General features: G+C 36.4%; 1 protein-coding gene across 1 annotated transcript in view; it reads left to right on the top strand.

Annotated features, from left to right (window-relative positions):
• The window catches only part of RP1 (RP1 axonemal microtubule associated), a 378,450-nt gene that overhangs the window by 157,020 nt on the left and 199,102 nt on the right, over window positions 1-22,328 (top strand). Inside the window, exon 16 of the mRNA XM_077166764.1 lies at window positions 14,220-14,397. Coding sequence (XP_077022879.1) covers window positions 14,220-14,397 — 178 coding nt within the window. The remainder of the gene's footprint in view (window positions 1-14,219; window positions 14,398-22,328) is intronic.

Raw genomic sequence — 22,328 nt, forward strand, 5'->3', positions numbered from 1 at the left:
CAGTCTCTTCAGTGACCTCCAGGGATTCTCATCTGCTGGGCAGCTGTAGCCCCTGGAAGGTACCTGGGGACTTAGGCTGTAGCTGTTTATCAACTAATATGGAAGTATTTCAGTATTTTGAAACAGGTGTGGTTCTACCTGTGTACCAAGTGAAACATCAGCTCTGCCTAAGAGTCTGCACAGGGTACAGCAGAGACAATGTTAGAGAGCTGGGGAGGAAACCGTGTTACGTTTTTTTTCTATCAGTAAAAATCTTCATTTCAAGGTAATATTTGGGAGTTCCTCTTGGCCTATGACATCTTTATCTCATAGTCAGATATTTCTGCCCATTACCTCCCCAAATCAGGGCTTCCACTTAAGGCAGAGAGGCCTCTACGTTCCTGGTGTTTCTGTTAAAAATTCCAAATCTGTTCTTGGAAAAATCATTGCTTTGGAGTGTTATTGCTAGAAGATTGAAATTTTAAAAAGCCTGACTATGAAGCTATAGGAATGCTCTGTAAATCATAGGAATATGTGCCCCAATTCTGGCTGAAGCTGAATTTCCATAAACTGAAACAAGATTAGTAGGGGAAGCAAAGAGAGGAGACTGACTAATATTTTTGAGTGTCCACTGTGTGGCAGAGGTTGGCTGAGCTCATTCGTACTTGTGTGGCAATCCTTAACCCCCACAATCACTCAACAAAATGATCAGACAAGCGAACGCCAGCAGTGTATCTACCTACAGCTGACTCCTGTAAATGATCTAATGACTTTTGTGTAGTTATTAAACATTGGCCAGGGTCTAAGCATTTTTTTTTCGAAATATAAGGCTCTTAACCATCAGGTCTGTCCAGATCAGTCACTCCTGCTTTTCACCTACAGTGGAATGGGCACGCACTGCTGGGATAAGTGGGTCAGTCAGGGCTTCCCCTCTGAGCTCTGCATAGCCAGCTGTCTTATGCACATCAGCACCATGTAACCAACCCAGGGCTGATGGGGTCTGCCATTTAAACTGTATTGATTGTTTAAAAACTTTTTGTTTTGAAATAATTTCAAACCTACAGGATAATTGGAAAAACAGCCCAAACCTCATAGAGAGAAGTAAAAAATATCCATACCTCCACCCCATCCAGAAACCCAAAGCCATCAATTTTAACATTTTGTCACACTTGTTTGCTCTATCTATCTATATCTATCTATCTATCTATCTATCTATCTATCTATCTATCTATCATCTATCTATCTATCTATTATCTATCATTTTCTGAACATAACATCGTTGATTTTTTTTTGTATGCTGTATGGTGGGGAGGTCACATTTCATTCTTTTTCCATGTGAGTATCCCCTTATTGCAACACCATTTGTTGAATTTTTTGTTTTTTGTTTTTTTTCATTTGTTTGTTTGCTTGTTTGTCTGGGAGGCGCATGAGTTGGGAATCGAACCCGCATCTACCGCATGGTAGGTGAGAATTCTACCACTGAACTACCCTTGCACGCCTAACATCATTGATCTTTAACCTTTACTCTGGTACTTTTGTACAGAAAAGCTTCCACAGACCTTTTGTCATTTGTATTTTACTGTGGCTACTTCATTTGCAGTGTTTATATTATAACTTGCATTATGAGTCACTGATTTGGTTATCTGTCTTTAAAATTATGGTAGTGAGACATTTCAGTCAAAATACATATATTTCTTGGCCTTTATGAAATTATATTGGTGCATAACAGTGAAGCACATTGTTGTTCATATTCACTGTATCTGACCAGAAATCATGTGGCTGAAATGTAATTACTCTTGAAAACAGAATAAAGCAATCTTCTTAATCACCCTGGTTTGCAAAAGTGTATGTAAGACATTAAAGGTAGTGCATGCTCATATTATTATACCTTAAAAACCTAACAGTGTCTTGCAGTTACTCAACAAATGCTTTTGCTAAGAAATTGAATTGAAAGAGGCATTGTTTACAACAATGCTTTTGAGTATTTGAAAACATTTCCTATAGGCAGACACATTTATGTGTAAATTGAGCAAAGCTGATCTTATAACAAATGTTTCAATTTCTGTTACCATAAAATTCATATGCTGTGAGAGTAAATCACTTTAATAGATTTTGATGTAGTAGAGATTCAGGTTAGCAACAAACAGCTTGTAATTCACTGGGGGCAATTTTAAGATTGTTAATTTAAGGAAGAAAAACGAACCTCAAAATATAAGTATAACTAGCTAAGCATGAATACAAAGGAAAAAAGATGTATGAGCTGTAGAAAAAAAAGATAAAGCATTGTCAATGTACCAAAAGACACACAAACACCGCATCATACCCACACCCACCCACGCACACACACCTGAACAGAATATTACAAACAAAGGAAATCTAAATAAAATAAGGAGCTTAGTTAATAATCCTGTGTAAACAATGGTTCATTAATTATACAAATATATCATATTAATGTAAGAGGTTAATAATAGGGGAGCCTGGTTATAGCTATATGAGAACTCTGCACCATCTTAGCAATTTTTTTAAATTTATTTTTTGATACATAACCACATACAAACATAAACATTCTTATCATATGATCATCCTGTTCTTGTTATATAATCAATAACTCACACTATCATCACATAGTTGCATATTCATCATCATGATTATTTCTTAGAACATTTGTATCAATTCAGAAAAAGCAATAAAAAGAAAACAGAAAAAAATTCATACATACCATACCCCTTACCCCTCCCCTTCACCGATCACCAGCATTTCAATCTACTACATTTATTTTAACATTTGTTCCCCTTATTATTTATTTAATCCATATGTTTTATTTGTCGATAAGGTAGAAAATAAAAGCATCAGACACAAGGCTCTCACAACCACATAGTCACACTGCGACAGCAATGTCATCATACAGTCATCTTCAAGAAACATGGCCACTGGAGCACAGCTCCACATTTTCTGGCAGTTCCCTCCAACCTCTCCATTACACCTTAACTAAACAGGTGATATCTATTCAGTGCATAAGAATAACCTCCAGGATAACCTCTGGATTCTGTTTGGAATCTCTCAGCCATTGACACCTTATTTTGTCTCATTTCGCTCTTTCCCCTTTTGTTCGAGAAGATTTTCTCAATCCCTTGATGCTGAGTCTCAGCTCATTCTAGGATTTCTGTCCCACGTTGCCAGGAAGGTCCACACCCCTGGGAGTCATGTCCCACTTAGAGAGGGGGAGGGCAGTGAGTTTGCTTGCTGTCTCGGTCGAGGAGAAAGAGGGCACATCTGAGGAACAGAAGAGGTTCTCTTGGGAGAGATTCTTAGGCCTAATTTATATATTGCCCTAGAGTTCTTTAGGATTGGCAGGAATGGTTTTGGTTGGGGTTTGGCAAGTTATGATTGATAGCAATCTAATATCTATCTCTCTATCTATATTTTTCCCCTGTAATATTTGTATGTAAGTTGTGGGAATGCTGCCCCTTCACTGTGTTTTCCTAAAAATAAGGGCATTCTCTCTTTTTTTAAATATTTTTTTCTTAAAAATACCAAAAAACACCAAACAAACACAGTCTTAACTTTTGATCATTCTGTTCTACAGATATAATCAGTAATTCACAATATCATCACATAGTTGCATATTCATCATCATGACCATTTCCTAGAACATTTGCATCAATTCAGAAAAAGAAATAAAGACAACAGAAAAAAATTCATACATACCATACCCCTTACCTCTCCCTTTCATTGATCACCAGCATTTAAAACTAAATTTATTTTAACATTTGTTCCCCCTATTATTTATTTTTATTCCATATATTCTACTCGTCTGTTGACAAGGAAGATAAAAGGAGCATCAGACACAAGGTTTTCACAATCACACAGTCACATTGTGAAAGCTATACCATTATACAATCATCTTCAAGAAACATGGCTACTGGAAAGCTCTACATTTCCAGGCAGTTCCTTCCAGCCTCTCCATTACATCTTGACTAACAAGGTGATATGTATTTACTGTGTAAGAATAACCTCCAGGATAACCTCTTGACTCTGTATGAAATTTCTCAGCCATTGACACTTTATTTTGTCTCATTTCACTCTTTCCCCTTTTGGCTGAGAAGGTTTTCTCAATCCCTTGATGCTGAGTCTCAGTTTATTCTAGGGTTTTTTTCAATCCCTATGCTGAGTCTCAGTTTATTCTAGGATTTCTGTCCCATGTTGCCAGGAAGGTCCACACTCCTAGGAGTCATGTCCCACGTAGACAGGGGGAGGGTGGTGAGTTTGCTTGTTGCGTTGGCTCTGAGCAACAAAAGAGGTTCCCTTGGGGGTGACTTTTAGGCCTAATTTTAAGTCAGCTTGACCTATCCTTTGTGGGGTTAAGTTTCATATGAACAAACCCCAAGACTGGGGGCTCAGCCTATAGCTTTGGTTGTCCACACTGCTTGTGAGAATATCAAGAATTTAACTTGGGGAAGTTGATTTTTTCCCCCTTCTCATCATTCCCCAAAGGGGACTTTGCAAATACTTTTTTATTCACTGTTCAAATCACTCTGGAATTTATTGGAGCATCACTCTGGACAAACCCACAAAATCTCATGTCCTGCTCAAAGTTTCATGTACTTATGGTGTTCAATTAAGCTGTCTACATAAGTTGTATTAGGAAATGCATTAATCAAAATACAAATTTTGTACCAAATAAAAATTTTTTGCTTTAGTGTCACACGTAAGTTGAAATTTTAAATATTAATTACCATCTATTTTCAACACCCTGCAGTAATGACATTCCTTTGTTCTTCCTCATGCAAAAACATTTTTTAAATTTGTACATTTAGTCACTATCATTATACACTCTAGGCATTCCTGGATTAGACCATCTCCGTCTTTATTGTCTATCTTTCTTCATGATTTCATTTGTGCCCCCAACCCTCCTCCCGCTATCATTCTCATGATAATGGGAATCAGCTTCATTCAGTGTTTTAACATAATTGTATTATAGTTAGGGAGTATTGTGCTGTCCATTTCTGAGTTTTTACATTCAGTCCTGTTGCACAATGTGTATCCCTTCAGCTCCAGTTACCCAATATCTTACCTTATTTTTATCTCCTGATGGTCTCTGTTACCAATGAAATTCTCCAAGTTTATTCACTAATGTCAGTTCATATCAGTGAGACCATACAGTATTTGTCCTTTTGTTTCTGGCTAATCTCACTCAGTATAATGTCCTTAAGATCCATCCATGTTGTTACATACTTCATAACTTTATTCTGTCTTACAGCTGCATAATATTCCATCTTATGTATATACCATAGTTTGTTTAGCCACTCTTCTGTTGATAGACATTTTGGCTGTTTCCATCTCTTTGCAATTGTAAATAATGCTGCTATAAACATTGGTGTGCAAATGTCCATTTGTGTCCTTGCCCCAATGATCTCTGAGTAGATACCTAGCAATGGTATTGCCGGGTCATATGGCAATTCTATATTTAGCTTTTTGAGGAACCGCCAAACTACCTTCCACAGTGGTTATACCATTTGACATTCCCACCAACAATGGATTAGTGTGACTCTTTCTCCACGTTCTCTCCAGCACTTGTCATTTTCTGTTTTATTGATAATGGCCATTCTGGTTGGTGTGAGATCATATCTCATTGTGGTTTTGATTTGCATTTCTCTAATAGCCAGGGCAGTTGAGCATCTCTTCATGTGCCTTTTGGCCATTTGCATTTCCTCTTTTGAGAAGTGTCTGTTCAAGTCTTTTTCCCATTTTCTAATTGGGTTGGCTGACTTTTTGTTGTTGAATTGAACAATCTCTTTATAAATTCTGGATACTAGACCTTTGTCTGATATCATTTCCAAATATTGTCTCCCATTGTGTAGGCTGTTTTTTTACTGTCTTGACGAATTTCTTTGATGCACAAAAGTGTTTAATTTTGAGGAGTTCCCATTTCTTTTTTTCTTCAATGCTCTTGCTTTGTGTGTAAGGTCTAGAAAACTGCCTCCTAGTATAGAATTTATAAGATATTTCCCTACATTTTCTTCTAAAAGTTTTATGGTCTTAGATTATTTTAGTAATTTTTCTGTAAATCTAAAACTGCTCTACAATATAAATTCCATTGAACAAAAAAAAATAAACAAGAAAAGTTAAGATTACATGCATGAAGAACAAGGGAGAATTAATGTTCTGTTGGCAGTTATTAGAAAACTGCAAAGGGATACATGTAATATAATATGGGAGGTGGAAAATAATGTGGGTTTTTTTGAGGAGTATTTGATGGATATTCAAGAAAATCCTGAAAGCAATTTGAAATCTGACCATATCAATCCTCTGTTTAAAATACTTCAGTGGGAGACTTCTGGTAGACCACGATCATGGTGTAAGATGCTCTAAGATGCCATTTCTCTCCAGAATCTTTGAACAACAGCAAAAAATAGCAGAGCCATCTTTCTCTGTAAACCTCAGAAGACAAAGTGTGGTGGTAACTGGGCAAATGATGAATAAAGGAAATGCAGCTTTAAATATTGAAGGAGAAGCTCATGGTACCTTTGCTGATCCCTCTCCACTACCACACATGGTGATGTGTGAACCAGCCTATGTGCCCATTGTGAATCCTTGGCTCTGTTCTAGAGGGAGCAGAGCAATCATTCCGCATGTATTGGGGTGCTGTTTTTGAGTACTTGTCTATCAGATGGCAGCCTAAAAAATTGAATGAGGAAACTCTTCTCAGGCTCACCCTCCCAGAACTTGCTCTATGGGAAGAAGCAGCTTGTGGACAGCTAAAGCAGTCTAAGAGACAATCAAGTCAAAGCAGCTTGGGATAAAGGATTACTGGATTTTAGATATACAACAAGCACCCAGGATGGGAAGAAAGTCTATTTCATAATGAATAGAGCAAATATATAGATTCCTCTAAAATGGGAATTCTTAAGGCCTAAATTCTAAAGTCTATTTCATAATGAATAGAGCAAATATATAGATTCCTCTAAAATGGGAATTCTTAAGGCTCATGTGTGAGCATGAGACCAGTATAGATTGTAGCCTCAGGAAAGACAGAAAAGACCCTGAACTTCACTTTTACCTTGAGCTGATCTTCTTGATAGAAAGGCTAAAATCTGAATGAGAGCACTGGCCAATTGCACAGCCAAATTTCAAACACAGTGAAAGGTGCTTTTTCCTCTCATTGTCTGTTTGTTTTTGTTAGTTCCTGATATACAAAGACATCTCTATCACTGTTTGGTTACAAACAGAAGGAAAAGATAGCTTGGGGACTATTCCCAGAGTTAACACAGATATTAAAATGTACATTGTAGATCAAAATACTACATAACAAACAAAGAAGTGGGAAAAGATGGCTCAGAGAAAGGAACAAGATAAAAAATCAGAAACCACTGATGGAAAAGACAAGACTTTAGATATACTGGACAAATATTTTAAAAATATGATCTTCCATGTAGTCAAGGAGGTTAGGGAAAATATAGGGAAAGAGCTAAAGGACTTAAGGAAACAAAGAAAGAATGATATGAGACTCTCAATAGAGACATATAATTAAAAATGTACAGGGTTCTTATTTGGAATGATGGAAATGCTTTGGCAATAGATGGTAGTGTTGCTAACACAACATCATGATTGTAATTAAAAGCACTGAAATATATATCTGAATGTGACCAAAAGGGGAAAAGTTAGATTGTATATATGGTAGCAGAATAAAACAAAAAAAATCCATGAAACTACACTACAAAAATAATGATTCCCAAGTTAAAACATGGATTATAGTTGATTGTACAATCATAAAAATGTGCTGTTGCCACCTGTAACAAATATTCCACAACAATGCCAGGTATTACTAGCAGGGTGATATATGGGAATCCTATATTTTATGCATGATTTTTCTATAAACCCACAACTTCTCTAATAAAGAAAAAAAAAAAAAAAGGAACCAAACAGAAATACTGGAGTTGAAGACCACAAAAAATTGAAATGAAAATTTCCCTAAAGGGTTTCAACAGCAGATTGGAGCTGTCAGAAGAAAATAGTGAACTCAAAGCCAAGACAATTGAAATGAGGAGTAGAAAGAAAAAGGGTGAAAAAATGTGAACAGAGCCTAAGAGACGTGTGGGAAATTATCAAGTATAACAATATAGATATTATGGAAGTCCCAACAGAAGAAATAAGAATGAAAAGAGACAAAGAAATATTCAAAGAGGTAATGGCAGAAAGTTTCCCCAATTTAATAAAAGACATGAATGTACACTTTCATGAATCCCAGTGAACCCCAAACAGGGTAAACTTGAAGAGAGCCATGCCCAGATACACAGAAGTCAAACTGTTGAATACCAAGAAGAAGAAGAGAGTTCCAAAAGCTCCAAGAGAAAAGCAACATGTTATGTAGAAGAGAGTCCTAATAAGATGAGATAAATATGATATTTCTCATCAGAAACCATGGAGACAAGAAGGCAGTGGGAGGAAATATTTAAAGTGTTGGAGGAAACAATTGCCAACCAATAATTTTATATCTGGTGAGACTGTCTTTCAAAAATGAGGGAAAACAAACTTTCTTAAAATGATAAAAGGGCATCTATGAAAAACCCACCACATTTCTTCTAATATCAGGTTGAGACAAGGATGCCCGCTATCACCACTGTTTTTCAAAATTGTATCAGGACTTATAGCCACAGGGATTAGGCAAGAAAAAGAAGTAAAATGCACTCTGAAAGGAGTAAAACTTTTCCTATATTGCAGATGAAAAATAGAACAGTAGGAAATCCTGAAAAATCCATGCCCCAGGTACTAGAGCTATTAAATTCAAGATTGAGGAAGGGCACAAGATCAACATGCAAAAATCAGTAGTGTTTCTATACACTAATAATGAAAATATGAAGAAAAAGTCAAGAAAAAATTCCATTTACAATAGCAATGAAATGATTCCAGTATCTAGGAATAAATTTAAAGATATGAAGGACATAAACATGGAAAACTAAAAATCATTGCTGAAAGAAATAAAAAAGATCAAAATAAACAGAAGTGTATTCCACATTCATGAACTGGATAACTAACCATTATTAGGATATCAATTCTAACCAAAGTGATTTACAGATTCAACACAATTATTTCCAACAGTCTTCTTTGCAGAAACCAAAAAGTTGATCATCAGATTTATATGGAAGTGTAACAGGCCCCAAATTAGCCAAAACCACCTTGAAAAAATAGAACAAATTTGGAAGTCTCACACTTTCTAGTTTTAAAATTTGTTACCAAGCTTCAGTAACCTAAACAGCATTATACTGACATAAAGATAAACATATAGACCAATGGAATTGGATTTAGATTTTAGAAATAACCTTCAATTCTGTGGCCAATTGATTTTTAACAATGGTACCCACGTCAATGGGGAAAATGCACTTCAACAAATGATACTTAGAAAATTGGATATACATATGTAAAAGAAAAGGGTGGGCCCCTACCTCACACCATATAAAAAAATTAACCTAATATGAATCAAAGACCTACATGTAAGAGCCCAAACTATAAAACCCCCAGAAGAAAACATAAGGAAATATCTTTGGACCTTGTGTTAGGTAATGGTTTGTTAGGTTTCACGCAAAAGCACAGATAACAAAATAATTTTTTAGTAAATGTGACTTTAATATTAAAATTTTTTGTGCATCAAAGCACTTCACCATAAATGTAAAAAAACAACTTACAGAATGGGAGAAAATATTTGGAAACTACATGTCTGATTAGGGTTTAATACCTAAACTATGTAAAGAACTGTTCCAAATCAACAACATCAAAAAAAAGACAAATGACTCAGTGTAAAGATGGACATGACTTGGACAATTCTCTACAGTAGATATACAAGTTACCAATAAGCACATGAAAAAATGCTCAACATTACTAGCTGTGGTGGTTTGGAACTGTATGTGCCCCAGAAAATCATGTTCTTAAAGCTAATTCATTTCTGTGGGTATAAACCAATTATTTCAAAGAGAGTCTTCTGATTAGGTTACTTCAGTTATGGTGTGATTGAGAGTGAGTCTTAATCTTCTAACTGGAGACCTTTATAAATGGAATGCACACAGACACAGAAAGCCACAGAAGCAAGAAGCTGAAAGCAACACAATCTGGGAGAGAAAGGAGAGACCAGAAAATGTTGCCATGTGGCAGAGGAGTCAAGGATCTTTGACAGTGGTCTTTGGGAAGAAAGCATTGCCTTGGTGATGCCTTGATTTAGACATTCTCATGACCTCAAAACTGTGAGCTTGGGCGGGCCGCGGTGGCTCAGCGGGCAAAGTGCTTGCCTGCTATGCCGGAGGACCTCGGTTCGATTCCCGGCCCCAGCCCATGTAACAAAAACGGAGAAACAGAATACAATAAAAACAAGAAAATGTTTAAAAAAAAGTTTCCCTTTCTTCCTTCCTTCCTTCCTTCTATCCTTCCTTCCTTCTCTCTGTCTTTCCTTTAAAAAAAAAAAAAAAAAAAAAACTGTGAGCTTGTAGGCTAATAAATTCCCACTGTTAAAAGCCAACCCATTTTATGGTATCACTTTCGGCACCCTAGCAAACTGAAACAGTAACTACTAGGGAAAGGTAAGTCAAAACCACAATGAGAGACCATTTAAAACCCTTTAGAATGGTTACTATTAAAAACAAACACAAAACAGAAGGTAAAAGTATTGGAAAGGATGTGGAGTGATAAGACCACTTCATTGTTGTTTGGAATGTAAAATAGTGCAGCCATTGTAAAAACAGTTTCGCAGTTTTTCAGAAAGTTAACTGTAGAATAACTATATGACCCAGTGTTTTAGTTTGATAAAAAAAAATACAATGGGTTGGCTTAAAGACAGGAATTTATTGGCTCACAGTTTCAGAGGTTAGAAGACTTGCTTCTTCCTCAGTTCTACATCTTTTTATGGCTTAGTGATCTTTTGGGTTCCTTGGCTTTTCCATCGCATGGCAATGCATGTGGTAACATGGTCACGTTTTTCTTCCAGTTTCTGTTGACTTCCAGCTCCTGGCTGCTCCCTGTGTTTTCTTTCTATTTCTGTCTGAATTTCATTATCCTTGTACAGAACTCCAGTAATCTAGATTATATCTCAATCCGATACAGTTAGGTCACACCTTAACTGACGTCACATCTTTAAAAGACGGTATTTACAATGGATCCACACCCATAAAATCGGTGGATGGAATACAAACTTGCCTTTTGTGAGGGACATGGTTCAATCTCCAATACCTGGCAATCTCACTGCTAAGCATATACGGAAAAGAACAGAAAGTGAGATCTAGAGTAGATATTTACACCAATGTTCATAGTGACATTATTTTCAATTGCTAAAAGATGAAAGCAGCCCAATGGTCAAGCAGCAGAGAAATGGATACACAAACTGTGATATATCATACAATAGAATTCTGTTGTAAAAAGGAGTAAATTTCTAACAATATGGATGATCCTTGAAGACATCACGTTGGGTGAATTAAGCCAGACACAAAAGGTCAAACACTGTATGGCCTCACTGATATGAAAGAATTAGAATAAGCAAATACATAGAGTCATGGAATTAAAATACAAATTAGCGGGGGTTGGTGAGGGGGTAGGGAATGGCAAATCAATGGTTAACTAGTACTGAGTTTCTGTTTGTGGTTTTAGAAAAGTATTGATAATGAATGGTGGTGACAACATTATAAATGTAACTATTACCACTAGGTTATATATTTGAATGTAGTTAAAGAGGTATATTTTAAGTTGTTATGTGTTATGAGATTAAAATAAAAAGAAAAAAGACATGTAGTTTCCAGAACTACTCAAGCAAATATCATGCAATGGGTTGGTTTAAACAATGGAAATATTAGCTCGTGGTTTTGAGGCTAAGAGAAAGTCCAAATCAAGGCATCATCAAGGCAATACTTTGTTCCCTAAGACTGGTGTTCTAGTGCTGGTTGCCAGCAATCCTTGTTCCTTGGCTTCTTTGTCACAGGCAATGCACATGGTGGTGGGCTTTCCATTCTCTTCCCTGTTCTGTTGAATTTCAGCTTCTTGCTTCTCGTGTCACTCTCTAGCTCTCTGAATTTCATTCTTTTTAAAAGGACTCTGGTAACAAGATTAAGATCCATTCCAGTTGAGGTGGGCCACCCTTAGCTGTAGTAACCTTATCAAAAACTCCTACTTATGGTGGGTTCATCCCCACAGGAATGGATTAAGTTTAAGAATATGCTTTTCTCAGATATATACAGCTCCAAACCACCACAGGATGGTGTAACACAATCAGTGAACACTAATGGAAACTATGGACTGTGGTTACTAGTATAATTACAATGATGTTGTTTTATCAACTGTAACAAAGTTCCACACTAATGCACTTGTTAAAAATAGGTAACACTGCGTTTGTGTGTAAGAGAACTCTGTTTTATGCATTATTTTTCTGTAAATCTACATCTCTAATAAAAATATATTTAAAAAAAACCCTTCAGTGACTTCCCACTGTGTAAGATAAGGTCCATCTTTTCTGTATTGTACCCAAAGATCCATGGCCTGATTGAGTCTACTTTTCCAGATCATTTTTCTGCTTCTCTTTGATATTTAGCAGCATCCCAGCAAATCGTTCATTTATACACAGTGCTGCATGTTACCTCTCTGCTTTTGTTTATGTTGTCTCCTTTCCCTGGAATTCCATAGGCATCCTCCTTTATTCACTTAAGTTTAACATTTATTAACTCAACTTCACCTTCTCTAAGAAGTCCTTCCTTATTCTTCTGAGTTTTACTGCCTTTTTCCCCCTGTAGTCCCTAAAATCCAGAGGTCCATCTTTATCCTACCTGCTTACATATGGTGTTATGATCTGTACATGTGGATGTCTCCTTTCCTTGAACATAAAGACATCAAGGTCAGAGTCTTATATCCATAACAAGAATGGAAGATGGAAGTTGCTTAATTCATGTTTCTAAAATGAGACAGAGAGAGGGGTTTAGTTCCTTCCCCTAAGAAGTTCACAGGTGAGGGGGGAAATTACCAAGAATATAATTTTCTATTATTATTAAAATAATAGTCACTGTTAAAAATTTTAATTATTTTTCATAAAATGCATTATTCTTGTACTCTGAAATCTTATAAGAAAACTGTTTAAAGGAATAAAAGGTAAAATATTTTCTAATAAAAGAGGAGAGGTGATTATAATGGCCTGAAGGGAATCTGAATTACTCCTAAGCACTTAATTCTTGAATGTTTTATGAAGTTGAGGGATAAGAGCCCACAGGACCATTCTCACTTCTGACACCAATTACTAGGTTGGGAGTTCCAACCATTACCCTCAGGTTAGATAATCCTCTGGAAGGACTAATAGAACTCACTGAAAGCTGTTATACTCACAGTCACAGTTTATTATAGTTTATTATACAGTATTAAAATCAGCCAAGGAAGAGGTGCATGGAATTGAGTCTGGGAGGAGTCCAAACGCATCCTTTCCCTGTGAACTCATGAACAGTGTCAACTCCTTCTAGCAATTATGTGTGATGATATGCACAGAGTATTGTCAACTAGTGAGGCTCACCCAAGCCTTGGGGTCCAGAATCTTTCTTGTGACTCCATGGTTAACTGCCTATATGGCTGACTTTGGTCTCTAGTTCTTCTGGAAATCAAGCTGCTACTACATGACCCAAAGCTCCCACTGTTAATCATGTTTTTAGACTTCTGGTATAGCTAGACCCTCCCCTAAATAAAAGTGCTCCTATCAGGCATGTTGTACCAAGGGCTTGGAGGTTGTCTTCCGGAAGCTGAGGGCAAAGGCTAGACCTTTCTTAGGGCATGGTTAGATGTTTTACTACACTATTTCACTACACAGTCTTTGAGTAATATATGTGTGATCTATTGACTGGTTTGTGTTACTGGGCTTATTGCAAGACTTGCTCTCTTTTTTCACTGTTTTAGAGTGTTTTCCAAAATGAATATTTCACATTTTAACTTTCTCTATTCACATACTGAAGTATGCAACTCTGAAATGAAATACAGCACACAGCTCACTGTACAGAGCCAAACCCCCTTGATGATGCAGAGCTTAGTCTGAGGTGCACTCTTGCCTCACGAACTGCGTGGCTTCTGTTTCTGGTCCTTATGGAAGAGAATGAAACAAATAGTTCAGTTTATACAAAATATTCTAGATTTATGAGGAGGACTTGAAGCAAAATTATACTCTTGGGATATGAGTAGTTTTAAATTATTTCCAGTTTTTGTGAACATTTATGAAATCATGCTGTTTTTGATTATAGGGTGCAGGAGATATTGACTGCCATTTTAAAATCAAGAAGAACTTGGAAAATGCATCTATAAGCCTGGAATCTCTGAAGAGCCCAGGGTTGTTTGTTGGACTGCAGTCAGATGGACAGGCAAAGCCAATTATTTATACCAAAGATGGGAGTGTTTTCTTCTATCCACAAGTCATCCAGTGTATGTTTACTCTAACACACTTTGATTTTGTTTTGTGGTGGTTTGTGTGTGGTGTTTGATAATTTGAGCACAGTTTTTACCAATTAGATCTCTATTGTTGGGCTTTTTTATTGTTATTCTAGAAGGAGTGAAACAACATACATTGATGACCACTTGCCTCAAATGTGATGATAATATTAAGTATAGAGTTTTTGCTACGTCTACCCTGTATAGCTGTTTGAATTGTGTGTGCATGTATTCATGTGCATGGGTTTATGTACTTGAATTTTTTTTAGAGATATATTCATATATACTCATGGAGAATGGGACTGTTAGAAATATCTTTAGCTTCACTTATTAATGAATCTATTAATCTTTAATGTTCACAGTAGAGAAAGATGGAAAAAAAGATCAACACAGATGAGATGTGGGTTAAAAATAAAATTTTGGGGAAAATGTCTGAAGGGATAGAAACTGATTTCTCTTCTAAGTTCAGGTTTTCTAGCAGATTGAAATTCTTAGGACTTTATTTTATCAATTTATGCTCAACATGTATTTGCATAAGCCTAAAGGTTAATGAGATAACTCTATTATGTTAACTTATCTCAAAGAATAGTTTGCCTTCCAATTTCTGCCTTATGTGGTCTTCTGTGTATCTGATATGGTTCCATGGATTTTAGCTTTCTCCACATTTACTTGATTTTCTTGGTTGCCTGAATGTCACTTAACTGGTCTTTTTATATCAGAAGTCCATCTATACTTTACATGTGTGTATGTACTTCAAATTAGTTTTAAGTTGGTTGTTAACTTGGGACTGGGTGGAGGTCAGGAGATACAATGGGAAATTGAGGCCATAATGCATTAGAAAAGAGAGTATGTTACTCCTAGGCCCCAGAAAGAGAGGGAAGCATGGTCCTGGGGAGCTCAACCAGCAGATGGAGAGCAGACAAGCAGAGCATGAGGTGGGCTTGGACTTTACTGTCGTCCAGGGGTGGAGGCTAGTAGATTTCCCATGGGAAGCCAGAATAGGTTAGTTTGAAGTGTGAAAAGGGAAAGAGACTGGGGGTGTCAGGGTGGAGGTGATGATCAGCTTATCATTTGGGGCCAGCTGTGGGTTCGGGTGACGTCTGACGGTGGTGTGAGTGGTGGCCGCAGATGTGGGTTTTGGCTCTGGAGGAGTTTATGGCCAGAAGTAGAAAGATGTTTATTAAGAGATCAGGGGTCAGTGTTGCAGAAAGTGACTTGGCTGAAGTATGATGAATGCTGAGACAGCACACAAAAGTTTTGATAGTTCTCACAGTATGCATAAAATATCTGATGAAAGATGGTTTAAAGTAAGAATATAAAGAATTTTATTCAACACAATGGTAGAAATGTCTCTGTTTTTTGCACCACCTGCATCAATTCCATTTTAAAACCTTCAAAGTTTTGCAAATTGTTGGACTTACACACCTTAACCGACTGCCATCCCTGTCGCCACTCCTGCCACCCTCTGTTTTTCCACAGACTGGCACAGAGAGGCACTCCTACTCAACAAAATGGGAATGCCATCTGTCCCTGGAGCTCTTCAGGAAAACAGATGACTTGAGAAAAGGCAAAAGAGATACAGTGAGCAGCAAAAGAAAAGCAGTCAGAAATAAATAGTTAGCAGAAGAGAGCAACCAAGCAGAGGAACACAAGAGAAAGAAGAAAGGACAGGGAAGAAAATCTGAGAAGGAAGAGATGACAATAATTAGAAAAGGAAATGAGAAGAAAAAAAAAGTGAAAAGATGGAAAAAAAATTAATGAAAAGATGGGATAAAAGGCCACGTTTGTAAACCTAGATTCTTGGTACCAATCTAACAAATAGAAATGAAGTCGTTCTTCTTACTAGGCTCTCCAATTTAGTTCTGTTATTAAAGCTTCGATGAATTGGGTCTCCTTCCATAATTACTTCCTGTATGGTTTTTGTCAAGTCAAGTAACTTCAAAGAACTTTGATTATGCTTAAGAGGGGTAACAAATAAAACCTTCTCTATTTACATAGTGGAGCTGTTGGGGAGCAAGTGAGTAAATGTATTTGAAAATTTTGATTGTAGTAATAATAGCCAGCATTTGTGGAGCAGTTATTTTATGCCCGACACTGCAAAGCATAAACTGTATCATTTCATCTCACAGCTTGAGAAACTAGATATATTATTTTTTGTTGTCTTTGAGAAACTGCACTCTCACTCAGTAATTTTTTGAAAAAAAGTGAATATTTCACTGATTGTGAAGTAACTTTAGAAGTCTATAGCCAATAGAGCTGTGACTGACTTATCTGACACTCTGTTGATAAAGTTCGTTCCTTGATCATATGTAATTTCTCTCCCCTTTTGTTATTTTAATGCACGTAATTGAGGAGAGTCTTAAAAATATATTTGTATAGAAATCTAACCAATCAGAGGTAAACATTATTTGCATTTTGATGTATTCATGTTTTTTTCTACAAAGGTCTGTATATTTATGTAAGTTCCACAGCTTCAACAACTTCTGACACCAATTGCAAATGACTGCAGTAATTCAGACAGCAACCAGAATGCAAGCAGCCCTGAGTCTGTCTGGAGTTAGGCCAGAGGCCACAGGTTAAGAGTGATCCTCTCCAAGACTGCCTTCACTCCAGCTGCAAGCTCAGGGACCCAGGCCACCTGTACTTCTGACCAGCTGGCTACAAATGTGGGGGTTCCCACCACTACCTTGGGCTTTATAATTCCCTGGAATGATGTATAGAACTCACTGAAAGCCTTAAACTGAATATTATAGTTTTATTATAGTGAAAAAGATACAAAGAAGAAGCTAGAAAAAGAGACACAGAAGATGAGGTCTGGGTCTCAAGCATAAACTTCTGTGTCCTCATCATATAGGGTCAGAAGGTCTGACACAGCAATGCCATTATGGACTGAGGAAGCTCACTCAAGTTGGCCTTCAAGCAAGAATCCTTGGGACATTACAAGTCAGTTGACCTTCTGTGGCTCTTTAGTAACTCCCTACAAAGCAGGATGGACTCCCCACTCAAGGTTTGATTTAGATGTTGAGAATGACTGACAAAACTTTTTGTGTGCAGAGAATTCAAGGGAGAATTTATTACTCACCCAAAGAATGCCCGGGAAGAACTGGGCTGGCACAAGCAGGTCACAGTGGCTGAAGGTTGGAGGTTTACATTTCCCACCTGGGTCAAAGGGTTAGGTTAATTCATGGGCCTCCATAGCAGCCTGCTTAGATGCAGGGCCAGAAGAAAGAGAAGAGTCAGGCTCAAAAAGTCAGTGGTCCAGCATCAAAGATGAGGTCAGACCCTTCATTATGGTGGCCTGGGTTGATACTTTCAAAGTTTGGTCTGTCTTCAGACTTATGAGGGTTCCCAAAATATGGGGAAGAATTAATGTTGAAAGTTTGCATGATGGTTCTTTCCCTGCTGTTATAAGAGGCTCTCACTCCTGGTAGCATAAACACCACCATTTGTACAGAAAATAATGGTTCTAAGGAATATCAACCCTAAGCATACCATTTCTAAGTATACTAAGGCACTCCCTATTTGGGAAAGGGCAAGAATTCTTTGGATATTTCATTAGTGCATCGTGTGTCCTAAGAACTCAGGGGAAGGGTGTAGAAGTATCAACATTTCTCCTGAATACAGTTTCTGAACAAAGAAGATATCCCAATGTTAAAGAAATCCATGTGTACACATGTTAAATAAATCCATGTGTACACCATAAACTTTTTGGCTTTCACATCAAGTTTGTACTTTTCCAGCCTGTGACTGTAAGGAAGAATGAGCCAGCAGGAGACCTGCTACAAAATCATCCAAGGGAGGATTAATTCATTAGATTCTGAACACTTCAGCAAAAGAAAGCACAAAGAAAACTCCTTACAAATGCTTCCATCTGATATACTGGTGCACGCCACTTGAAATTCTGTTTTCTGTGGATATTTATTCTTGCTTTTACCCACACTTTCCCTTACTTTTCCAGGTAGTGCTGAATTTCCCATCCGTTTATGTAAAAGATTCTAGTCTAATTTCTTTTGACGTCTTTGTCTGGTTGTGGTATCACTGTAATACTGGTCTCAAAACGAATTGAAAAGTATTCCATCCTGTTCTATTTTTAGGATGAACATATGAGGATTTGATATTAATTCTTTTTTAAATGTTTAGCAGAATTCAGTGTTGATGTCATTTGACCTGGGAATTTCTCTATTGATGATTTTTTGTTACTAATTCAATTATTTCATTGCTTTAGTTCTATTCAGATTATGCATCTCTTCTTGAATTAGTTTCAGTAGTTTGTATCTTTCTGGGAATTTGCCTACTTCATCTAGATTATCTCATTTATGGGCATGCAATTGTTCATAGTATTCCTTTGCAGTTCGTTTTATTTCTGTAAGATTAGTAATAATGTCCTCTCTTTTCACTTCTGATTCTGGTAATTTGAGTCTTCTCTCTCTTTTTGGTAATCAATATTACAAGAGTTATCATTTTGTTGATTTTTTCAAAGAACCAGATTTTGGTTTTATTGATTTTTATCTTATTGCTCTCTTAGACTCTATTTCATTAATTTCCTCTCCAAATTTTATTATTTACTTTCTTCTATTTTCTTTAGGTTTAGTTTGCTGTTCTTTTTCCAGTATCTTGAGGTGGGAAGTTAGGTTACTGATTTGAGATTTAAGATCCTTCTTCTTTCTTTACATAGCCTTTTACAGCTATAAATTTCTCTTTAAACACTGCTTTTGCTGCATCCCATAAGTTTTTGTATGTCATTCCACATTTTCATTAACATCAAATTTTTTTTCTGATTTCCTTTTGATCCTTCTTTGACCTATTGGTCATTTAGGAGTCTGGTGTTTAATTTCCATCAATTTTTGAGTTTCCCAAATTTCTTTTCTTGTGGGTTGCTAATTTCACCCTCTTTTGGTCAGAGAACATACTATGCATTATTTCTATGCTCTTCAATGTATTGAGAGTTGTTTTATGGCCCAGCATGTGGTATCCTGAAGAATATTCCATGTGCACTTCAGAAGAACAACTATTCTATTGCTGGTGGAGTTTCTGTAGACGTGTTAGGTCTAGTTGGTTTCAAGTATTTTTCAAGTTCCCTCTCTACTTGTTGATCTTCTGCTGAGTTGTTCAGTTCATTATTGAAAGTGGGGAATTGAAATCTCCATCTATAATTCCTTATTGAATTAATTCCTCCCTTTACTTCTGTCAGTTTTTGTTGCATGTATTTAGAATACATATATATATATATATGTTCATATATGTTTACAATTATTTTATCTTATTGATGGGTTGTCCCTTTACCATTATGGAATATCCTTCTTTATCTCTAGTGACAGTTTTCATTTTAAAGTCTATTTTGTCTGATATTAGTGGAGCCATTCTTATGGCTGCTGTTGCATGATGTATCTTTTTCCATCCTTTTACTTTCAATCTATGAATACCTTTAAATTGCAAGTATGCCTCTTGAGGCACCTTGTAGTTAAATTTTGTTATTTATCCAGTCTGACAATTGGTGTTTTTTGATTATATTTAATCCATTCACGTTTAATATCATTATTGATATAGTTGAGTTGGATTCGCTTCTGCTGTTTTGCTTTTTGTTTTGTGTGTCTCCCATGCCATTTTTGTTCCTCTTTTACCGTTTTCCTTTGAACTAAGTGAATAGTTTCTAATGAAGCATCTCTATCTTTTAATTTTTTTTGCTATGCATATTTTAATGTTTTTTCTTTCTTTTTTTATTTTTAGTGTTTCCTTCAGGGCCTTCTCTCTCTATAGCTTATCAGAATCATCTTCAGACTTATACTAGATTAATGTTCTAGATATAGAACCTTGGTCCTGAAATTCTATTCCCTTTTCCCCTTTTAGGTGGTATTGTTAAATTACTCTTACTAACTCAATAATACATTGTTATAATTATTACTTTACCATCTGTAGTCATTTCCTTAGCCCAATACAGATCTGCTTTTACCCATCTCTTTTTTGTTGTTATTGGCAACTATTTAACAAATAAATTACCTTTCTATATGTTCTAGGCTGAAAATGTTTTACTTATCCTGCCATCTTGCTCCTCCCAGAAAGAAAGCTCTTTGACCATGAGTTGGGGAGAAAGGGAGCCCGCATTCCCTGCTGCAGCAGACGGGGTAGAGTTTCCACCTTGTCAAGCCAGGAGGGGAGAATGAGAGCGTGATGTTGGTTCACATACCACAGACCCTTCTTTTCTTCCTGAACTTATGTAGATTTTCTGGAATATATATTTTTCATTTTCTATATGCCATTAGGATCATTTCCAGAGAATTTAAATTGTTGTTTTTTAAATGATTCACACAGTTTCCCTGGGAGTGAATCTATGGAACTCCTTATGCTATCATGCTGAAGTTGATTTCCAGTCTGGTGGATTTTGATACTACTAAAATTTTAGACATGAAGAGATGCTATTTGAAGTGAATCATTAATATCCAAATCCAACTGTTTGTGTCACCCATACCTTTCAATAGTATTTCCAACTGGACAATTCCAGTTTTTTTCCACCTCAGGGCACAGCCTTTTATTTTACATTTCACTTGGTAACTTTTCATACTCTTTTTTAAATTGTGAAATTCATAAAGAACACTCTGATAATATTTGCTCCAATTCAGGGTGCTACTAGAGGCCACTTTGATACTTGAACTTAGGGCCTCCATCTGTGACCCACCTGACTTAAAGACAAAGGGGAAACACTCTCCACGAAGTGATATGGGAAATCCTGAAGGGCCTTTCTGGTTATTTTTAATTGTATTGTTAATGTGATTATTGTGCTATATGAAAAGATACTGATGTCATTTTTGAAAGGCCAAGGAATATTCTTGAAAAGCCAGTGAGGGGAAGAATAGAGTGGTCAGAGTTCCCTTTTTCCATTATGCAGTTCTGCTCAGGCTGGTCCTGCTGTGCAGCCCTCTCTATGCTTGTTCTGAATTTCTCTCTCTCTCTCATATATATATACACACACACACATGCATATATACATATATACATACATATCTCTATCTCCATCTCTCTATACCTACACCTGTATCTATACCTATATTTAGTCTGGTCGATTAGACTCTGTGTCCTAAGCTCTTTCCACATGTGTCTCTTATAACACTCATAATTACATATCAGAGCGTGTTGTTTATGTTCCCCTCTGGATGGTAACTACTGCTGCAAAAACTGTGTTTTATGCAGCTATTGGTCTATTATATGTGACAGTGATCTATTCCTAGTGCATAAGGCAATGACTGGGTTTCATTGTTAAACTGGATTTCTACCTTATTTGTACATAGTTAAATGGGCCTTTAATTGGAATTAAGAACCCTTATATTTTCCTTCAGTAAACATATTTTTAGTAATTTCTGACCTTGCTTCTATTTTTAAAGAATTCTTTTATTAACCAGATTCCCAGTTTCAAAGCATTTTATTGTAAATGAAGCATTACTGGAAAAACAAGTTTTATGGGGTTTGGTGTTTAAAAGCTTATTCTTGTCTGAAATGACATCTTATAGTACTTGAGGGATATAATGGGCAATGTGGTCTGGGGAAGCTCTTCAGACACTAGTAATTTATTGTCTGTGTTGTCACTGCATATGATTAAATGTTAACCATGCCTGTGAAGTCATTATGCTTCTCATGTTGTCATATACTTCATGAGTCATCTTTTATTTTTGTGCAATTGTGGCATTAAGATATAGCAGCTATTATTTATTATTTATGCTGTAATCAGACATCTAAACAATTTTTTGTGGATGTCTCTAAAACCTTATAATCATAGTGTGGCAATATGTGAATTAATGCTATTAAAATAATAAATAACAGTTCTGTGTTGTATCCAAACATAAACTTTGAAATCTTAATAATAAAAATAAAAATTATGAATGAAAATACCACGAATGAGTATAGTCTATACAATTGAAATAATTATTCAGCTA

The sequence above is a fragment of the Tamandua tetradactyla genome, chromosome 6 (genome assembly GCF_023851605.1).
Source record: "Tamandua tetradactyla isolate mTamTet1 chromosome 6, mTamTet1.pri, whole genome shotgun sequence".
NCBI lineage: Eukaryota > Metazoa > Chordata > Mammalia > Pilosa > Myrmecophagidae > Tamandua > Tamandua tetradactyla.